The sequence below is a fragment of the Pollicipes pollicipes genome, unplaced genomic scaffold, assembly GCF_011947565.3.
Source record: "Pollicipes pollicipes isolate AB1234 unplaced genomic scaffold, Ppol_2.1 Scaffold_4219;HRSCAF=4965_pilon_pilon_pilon, whole genome shotgun sequence".
Classification (NCBI taxonomy): domain Eukaryota; kingdom Metazoa; phylum Arthropoda; class Thecostraca; order Pollicipedomorpha; family Pollicipedidae; genus Pollicipes; species Pollicipes pollicipes.
Genome location: NW_023596448.1, coordinates 11,878,900 through 11,887,612, shown reverse-complemented (window position 1 = coordinate 11,887,612; position 8,713 = coordinate 11,878,900). Strand labels below are relative to the sequence as shown.

At 52.2% G+C, this 8,713-nt stretch overlaps 1 protein-coding gene across 1 annotated transcript; it reads left to right on the top strand.

The window, feature by feature from the left end:
* The first annotated feature begins 684 nt into the window (after positions 1-684).
* Positions 685-6,903, top strand: LOC119095887 (DCN1-like protein 3). The gene is made up of 3 exons (XM_037218746.1): positions 685-775; positions 5,080-5,186; positions 6,052-6,903. Exons 2-3 carry the CDS (start codon positions 5,102-5,104, stop codon positions 6,858-6,860), a joined length of 894 nt encoding a protein of 297 aa, XP_037074641.1. The 5' UTR covers positions 685-775; positions 5,080-5,101; the 3' UTR covers positions 6,861-6,903.
* Positions 6,904-8,713: the final 1,810 nt, after the last annotated feature.

Sequence of the window (8,713 nt, the reverse complement as noted above, 5' to 3'; positions counted from 1 at the left end):
ACATTTGGAATGCAACATTTTTTCCTCACCAAATACTACTTGACCACGAGCCGCGACGGCTCATATTACGGTGCGGTGGGCTGGGATCAATAGCGTACGAACGTCCGAAAACGTGACTCGGTAACTGCATTTTTAAAAGCATCACCACCACAGAAGGGTGTGCAATGAGCCAGACAGTGCTGCATTTACTTCGCTGCCAAACTTTCAAGAGGATTTGGGTTGTCATGGTGTCCACAAGAAGGCATCCACGGCTGTGCAGCGGCTGTACTAGCGGTATTACGGAACCAAAAATTGGGGTGCTGCTTTGCACCCATTGCCAGTCTATTTGTTCTCGAAAGTCGGAATGTACTCAACGTTATCCAGGGGTATGGGTTCCCAAAACAAGTCGGGGAGGGGGGTTGAACAGTGAAAAGGGACCCAACCCGCCTCAAAATATACCAAAAACCAGGTTTCTCCCCGTAATTTGTCCACTTAATCTCGTTTAGGGGGACTGGAGCCCGAGCTGGAGGTGGTTGAAGGCCCTCCCCCAAATGAATAGGAAACTACACCCCCGGCATATCTTTAGTTACGAGGACCCAAAGCCGAGAAACAATGTCCATCAATGTAAAGGAAATAGATATTCTCCGTATGGTACTTGGTAGCTCACTCATCCATTACTGCCATATTGAAGTCACTGGTGGGCTTCGTTGCAATGGCGCGGGCAGTGGCATTGGCCTGACAATAGATCCATGGTCGTAATGCCGATTGAGCTAATTGGTCTTGTAGGATAATCACCGTAAGTAGTGAGATCCTGGTTGTAATACTTGGACCTTGGTTTGCCATTTTTATCCTCATCGTTTCTCAAAAGGTTGTAATATACTGCGCCAATTTTGTCTACTGAGCGTCCTTTGTGCTTTGTGTTGCATGCTAGCTTACCTGAACAAAATGTGTCCCCTTCATGTAAAGCGGGAGGATTACAAGCACCGAACATCCCTATGTTAACTGGTGTTCAGGATGACCATGGACATTGTGTGATGACAGCATTTGATGTCCCTTAACAGGTAGGATGTGGGTGTAAGGTTAGTTAAATGTTCAGATTATATTTGTGAAGCACTGCTCAACACTTAGGTGACTGTCATTCTTTTAGTGCCTGTGATGCTGGCTGTAAAAAGGAATATTGGATGCTATGTACCAATGTTTTTGGTATTAATGAGATCTGATAGTTAGTGTGGTCATTTAGATTTATTAGTCAAAGTCATGGCTTTTTCATTTGAAGTAGTTGGTCAGGATGCAGGTCCCTTTCTTTTTTTGATTAAATTGTATTGATATGCTTGGAGGTATGCCAGTGATTGGTATGTTTTCAGTCCCACAAATGTAAGTAGATATAAAATTGTAATGTGGCACAGGTTGTAGAAACTTGTGCATGCACCATGATTTAAGGTTATGTTAGTGACAAATTCAAGTGGACATTGTGAAACAGTATATATGGTCTCAGGATCAGACCTGGGTTTCCCATGTGTCCAAGATGCAGGGGAAATTCAGGCTTTATATGCATCTAGACAATGTTTGATATGCTTCAAAAGTGATAACAGGATTTCAGGCATAGGTATCTCCATTCTGAAGTAAAAATAACATTTTTGTAGTGGAATTGGGTTCTGCATGTACTCTAGCATGAGTCCTAGCCTCCTGCTGAGGAGCTTCATCTATATTTTGTCACATGGCCCTTATTACCTCACCCAGTGGTCACAATTGGTATGGTAATTAAAATGTGTGCAGTTGTAGGATTTGCAGTAGATCCATGTTTTGTTGAATTCCAATTTGCATGCACAGTTCCCAGCATGCAAGCATATGCATATTTGCATTGTTTAACTTGTTGTTGTTAGCACCATTGTAAAACTCTGCAAGTCTTATCTGTCCTTGCAACCATTGGTAGGTAGTGAATTTATGTGATATCCATTGCTTACCACATTTCTGGAATATTGTGGCTACTAACCAGATGATTCTGGTTTTGTCAGAAAGCATGGCAAACACTTCTACCGCCCTGTTCTATCATCCTAGCTATTGTAACTGGAATGCCGCAGATTTAATATTTCCATGAACAAATGTCTCTGATTCATGGAAAGGATAAACCTTGTTATGCATTTTAGTCTGATATATTAAGCTCACAATTAAAGCTGATTCATCATATGATTCACTCTGGCTTAATAGGTATGGATGTATGTATGGATGTATGTATGGATGTATGTAATAGGTATGGATGTATGTAATAGGTATGGATGTATGTATGGATGTATGTATGGATGTATGTAATAGGTATGGATGTATGCAGTGGGATGTGAAGATGTCTTAAAACAACACAGATATAAATATCCTGGTGCACTGCTTGAAAGTAAGCATTGCTAGCAGACATTACAGGCATGATATTTCACACCCTTTATTCCCTCAATGGCCGTAATGTGACATATTGAGTTATATGGTATTGCTTTAAGCTATTAGCACCTAATACCCTGTCTGTAGGCATGGTGGCATGGTGATCAAAATCTGAACAGCAGTTGTGAATGGTGCAGTGTCAGTATGACAGATGAGTGGTGAGCTGTCACCCATCTTTCAGCCCTGTGGGCAATTTGCACATCATTTGCTTAACAATGGCTCCCTTTAGTTTTTGGCTTGCCAACTCAGTCTGTGTTGATTGAAACTGTGCAAGCAGCTGTGCACCTTGTTGCCAATATAGTTTAAGTATGATTTGGTCATGATAGCTGAACCTGAATTCTTCCATGCAAACCATTCAGAATAACATCATGAAAAACAAAACAAATCTGTATGGAGAGTTACTATGCAAATCTGATACTGTTTGGTTCCTTGATTGCGAGAATAATTGGTTGTTTTATATGTTGGTTCAGCACTGGCAGTGTGTCTTACCAGGCTGCTTACTTTACTTTATAAAAAGCCAGAACTTGACAAACATGACTGTGACATGGGAATCTATAATGTTATCTGGTCCTCTGGCATGTGGTAAATGATGTTAAACTTTGTTTGCCACCCAGGGTGTTAGTCAGTCATTGCCTGCCAAAAAATAGTTGGTAGCTGCAACAACATGGCTTGTGAGGGTAGTGCGGCAATGTGGCCCCCACTTGGCAGGGGAAGCAAGGGAGACAAACCTGACTTGAATACAAAACACTGGAGCCTTACAATGCAGGTATCATATGTTCCAAAGTCTACCTGCTCAGCAGGATGTATGTGCATTTGAAAGGGCAGCAGCTCATCCCATAGTGACTTATTACACACAGTGGGTACTGCTATCACCCCCACTCCAAGGGCAGTTGTATGATTACTAGGGGATGTATGCAGCACCCCAGGCTTCTAGTGGTGATAGCTGGTGGTCCAAGTGGTCTATTGCTGCAACAGAGTGCTCTACATTCAGCTCAGGCTGAGGTACAGTGCTATCCTGTCTCCATGATGTTGATAATATTAGATGGAGGACATCGTGGTAGAAGACTCAGTTCTGTTCTGAGCATGCTGGTTGCCTTATGCCTACTATCAGCATTGTTCCTCACTCCACCTGCTTAGCCTGCTTGCATTGCACTGTTGAAAGAAGGTGATGAGGGCCTAAGTCCAGGCATGTTGTGATGTACATGGTTCTGCTCAAACAAACTTCTAGTGGAGGCTGGGTCATGTGGTCTCCTAGTGAAATGGAAACTGATGTCAACAGTCACTGCTTTGTATAAGTGTCCCACACTCCGGGGAAAGATGCGGGGCTCGTTATCCAACATTGCTAGGTACTAGTCGTGGGACGGACGCATCGTCCTGCCCTGCTGACAGGAAAGTGCCAGGTGGGAGCTGACCAAAGGGGGTCAGTCTGGCACGGGGTGACACTGTTGTGGTGCCACACGACATGGTGGGAGCTGAACAGAGGGGTCAACCTGGTACGGGGTGGCCGTGTCGTGGTGCTACACAACATGGTGGAAGTTGATCAGAGGAGGTCAGCCGGCATGGGGCGGCCGTGTTGTGCCATACGACATGGTGGGAGCTGGCCGGAGGGTCAACATGTCCCGGGGCGGTCGTGTCGTAGTGCTTTATGACACGCAATGACCTCCGCAGCCCTCCGAGGAGGAAAGGCTGGAGACTATGTTATTCTGGTTATTCTGTGAACTGTATCAGTCTACCTAGGGTGGTGGGTTCAGGTCGCACGCGATGAATTTGGCTCAGCACACACTGTGTGCTCAAAGCCATCAATCCTTTTCACCGAAATAGATTGTCTAAAAGAAATTTCAGTGTTGCTCATTTGGACAGGTAGCGTTATAGCGTTTCGTTTCGCCGAAGGGACGGTGGGACGCCAAGGGGATGATTCACGACCAGCCTCGCTGAGAGCTGTATGTTGACTTCTAAACATGGAGATGTTCATAGGAGCTGCAAAGTGACGGTGACGTCTGGTGCAGCCGAGCAGAGACTGGCCGCAATAATCGTGAACATTATGCAAAGCGATCTAACCAGGCTGCCGACGGCGCCGCTGCTGGCCGGCACTGGGCCGGCGGGCTGGGGCTGGTGGCGGGGTCGGCTGCAGCTGCCGGCGGCGGCCTTCTGCTGGCGTGGCAGGCGCCGGGGGGGGGGGGGGGGGGGCTGGATCCTGGCGCCCGCGCACAGGCTGGTCCGGCGGGCGTCGGGTGGTCTGAGGTGACCCAGCCGGAGTCGCTTTTCACATGGCAGGGCTGGGTCCTTGCCCTGGTGTGAGGCTGCACCACCTTATCTGAGATGTTGCCTCAACGGCGCTTAGATTGTGGTGACGGCTACTGTCGTCACTAACCCGCCCTCACCTGACCTGCCGTGACAGCAGCGTGCTGTACTCATGCTGTCGGACCTGTGGTCATCGGCTGTGTTTAGACTGCTGGAGTGGACTTTGTCACTGGTCTGTCCTGAGCTGAGCTGAACTGAACTGAACTGAACTGAACTGAACTGAACTAAGCTGAACTGAACTAAACTGAACTGAACTGAACTGAACTGAACTCAACCGAACTCAACCGAACAGGCCAGACCAGACCTGACCTGACCTGACCTGACCTGACCTGACCTGATATAACCTTATGTGACCCGCCGTGCCGGCAGGCTGCTGGACGGGCGGGCCGCCATGGGCCAGTGCTTCTCGTGCGGGGAGCCACAGGAGCGCGACCCGCCGCCCATCAAGCACAAATATGACGGCGTACCCACCACAGGTCAGTGGTCCACCGCGTGGAGTCTCGCCTCATGGAGCGGCGCTGCCGACGGGCTGCTCCGCTGGACACGCGCTCCGGCTCTGTCCGTCGACTGATTCACCTGTGTAGTGTAGAATGGCGAGGTTTTGCAGGCGCCGTTAGGACGTCTGAGAGTGGTGCCATTGTTTGTTTTTGTGTTGGGATGAAATGGCTGGTCCGAACTCTTGCGCGACGCTCTGCTGTGTTTTGTTTGTATCGCTGTATATGCCGATCTGTGTTAAAGTTTTTATTCAATTTTAGCGAACGGGTGTGTTCGTAAGTAACTACTTGTTACGATATAGTGATTATACATGATGCTCTGTTACGAGATGTAAGTTCATATATAGGCTGATCTCGTAACCGGCTGCAACTTGTATGAAACGTACGATACTTCAAAGCCCATCATTGCCCATGTGAGAGTTCTTGGCATGTTATCAGATGGGACCGACACAGTCGTATAGCAGAAATGGACTGCGTTGGTGCTCGTGGTGAAGATATCTCCTCACGTTGCTGAGTACGGTCACGTTAGGTCAACAGATAGTTACTTGGCTTTTTCGAGTAGCGTGATTTATCCGCCGGGCCAACATGTCAACTGATTCGGTTTATTTTTCTCTATCCTTCCATTTTATGTATGTTTGCCTATCTTGTCGATCGTGGTATTCGTTATGACCATGTGTTTGTGAGGCAGTTTGCAGCGGTTGCCGGCATCAGCCGCAGCGTCCATTGGTACTGTTACTACCGCCTGTTGCCGAGTCTGGTCCGACTACCCTCCCGTCGTATGGCACCGTGCTAGCCGCGGCCCGGCGCTGCCACCTGACCCGCCTAACCGGCCGCCCTCCGCCGGCAGAGTGTCGTCCGAGCGTGCCCAGCGCGCCAGCGGCGGCCGACTCGCCGAGCCGGGAAGCGCCGCCGGCGCCGGCGCCGGCCAAGCCGCTCACGGTGCTCTCGTCGGACTCGCTGCGCTCCGAGAAGTGGAGCTTCCCGCGCGTCACGGCCAAACGGCCGGCCGAGGCGCGCCGCACCGGCTCGCGCGACGTGTCGGACGCCCGTTTGGCGGCACTGTTCGAACAGTACCGTGACCCGGCCGAGGACGCCATCCTGGCCGACGGCGTGGAGCGGCTGTGCGCCGACCTCGAACTGCGGCCGGACGAGTTCCGCGTGCTCGTGCTGGCGTGGCGCCTGGACGCGCAGGCCATGTGCCGCTTCAGCCGCGCCGAGTTCGTCGGCGGCTGCCGCGCGCTGCGCGTGGACAGCGTGCGCGCGCTGCAGGCGCGGCTGCCGCAGCTGGCGGCTGAGGTGGCCGCCGACGCCGCGCTGTTCAAGGACCTGTACCACTTCACGTTCCGGTTCGGGCTGGATTCCGACCTGGGACAGCGTATTCTGCCGGCGCCGATGGCCATCAGTCTGTGGCGGCTGGTGTTCTCGCAGCGCGAGCCGCCGCTGCTCGAGCCGTGGCTGCGCTACCTGGAGAAGCACGCGCAAATCCGCGGCATCCCGGCCGACACGTGGTCCATGTTCCTCAGCCTGGTGGAGGCCGTCAGCCCGGACCTGGCCGACTACGACGACAATGAGGCTTGGCCGTCGCTGTTTGACGACTTTGTCGAGTACCAAACGGACCAGGCGAACCAGAATGTGAGTGAGTGCGACCGGGACTGACGCGGCGGCGGCGGCGGCGGACGACGAGCCGAGCGTCGCCCGATCGTCGAGGCGGCGGCCGCCGGCTCCGGCCGCGGCACCGGCGCCGGCGGACTGCCGGCGGCCGGCTTGTGTTAGCTGACTGACGCAGGGCGACTGCAGCTGGAACCCGGTGACGACGGCAGCTGGTCGTCTGCTGGCTGTGCCAGTCGTGTGTGTGTGGGGGGGGGGGGGGGGGGAGGGCGCAGCAGACGCGTGTTGCGCGGCCCGACTGTGCGCGCGTCGTATCTCAGCGTGGAGCGCGCGCCCGAGTCGGCCAGCCGTGTGCCACCGAGGTGGTGAGCGCGGCCGCCGGCCGTGGGTGTCGTGTATCACCGGCTGGTTGCAACCTGCCCACTGCTAACCAAGGCTTTAAGTACAGGGGTGGTGTGACGTCACTGATGTGCCCTGACCCTCAGTTCAGCCGCACTGGCAACGGGAACGGGGACCGGGCGGGCGGGTGCCAGACCGAGCTTCTGTGCGGGGCCGGCGGACCCGCTGGGCGCTGTATTGCCGGGTGATACCGCAGACACAGAGGGGGGGGGGGGGCTTGGTAACGCCGCGATTCAGTGGAGCTGGGGTCTGCCGCATACGGCTCTGGACTCGTCGCCAGGTGATATGGGGCGGCGCTGGTTCCCAGAGCAGGGTTCTGCCAGCCGGTCTGTCGGCCATGCTAGGTGTGGCCCTGTTTGTGATGCCCCCTCTCAGGTAACAGAGGGTCGGCGTAGTGCATATGGGGCCCTGGCGCGTTGGCATGCATCTACCAGGTATTGAGCCATGGATGTAACCTGTACATACTGGCTCGCAGCCCTTGAATAACACCCAATGACGCTTTGTCTCTAATGTAATGCATCTGTAATGCTGTCGGTTTCGAAGCGGGGTGATTTTTAGAAGCCATTTTCCACGCTGACCGCTGATTTGTCGAAACGCTTTCGTTTCGCGGAAGGTTTGTGTTCGGAATTGCTGATCTCGCTTAGTTCTGTCTTTGTTGTTCTGTGTTTTGTTTTCGCTGTTTTCGTGACGAGGAAGAAATGCACCACTCGCATTGCGAGGGGCTAACGCGAATACAGTTTTCCCAATTTTGCAGGCAGGTGGTTTCGCGAGGCGCATGCGTTAGTGATTTGATGCAAGTGTGATTAATTTTTTACGCGATCAGGTCAAAGCGAGAGGGCTTGACGAATCATTTAACATGGTTTTTATCCCGGCATGCAGATGGTGTGGTACAGAAGTTCTCCGTCGCTAGCTGTAAATGAACGGTCGCGTCCAGGGTGGGCGTGCAGACGAAAGGCCAGCGGACACATTTGCTGTCTAGGGCAGGCGCCGACGGGTTGTTCCAACTGGCCTGCGAGGTTGATGCAGTGATGGCCGTGGAGCTCACACGGGCGTCACCCGTCATGTCACGGTAGCAGTGTTTGGGACTTGTTGCCATATGCCCTTTTGTTTGGACCCATGCTGCCAAAAGTGCAGTTAGGTGACTGTCAGAACTGCCATAGCATTCCGAGACGTTTGGGAGCTGCCAAAACAATGCTTGATTTAGATGTTTTGGAATGAGGCTTCATGGCCCTAATCTATGGCGTAGTCCGCCACATCATGGGCTGGTACTGAACTTTTTTTCTTGGGGGGGGGGGGTTGTGATGCAATGGCGACAACTTTTGGTTTATAGCTTTTTGGTTGTAGGAACAGGTCAATTGATCGCTTGTGCGCGTCCTCCGCAGCTCTGCTGAGATCTCAAATGGTCATATTGTGCCCCGGTCGTACCCTTGGAATGTTAAGCCCCATTCGTCACTGTATTGACGCAAGTTTCCATTGACTTGACTGACGTTTTATTGAGAGGA

Coding starts and splice junctions, on each gene's coding strand:
- LOC119095887 (XM_037218746.1), top strand. CDS start 5,102: ATGGGCCAGTGCTTCTCGTGCGGGGAGCCACAGGAGCGCGACCCGCCG. Junction 5,187..6,051: donor TGACGGCGTACCCACCACAG/GTCAGTGGTCCA, acceptor CTCCGCCGGCAG/AGTGTCGTCCGAGCGTGCCC.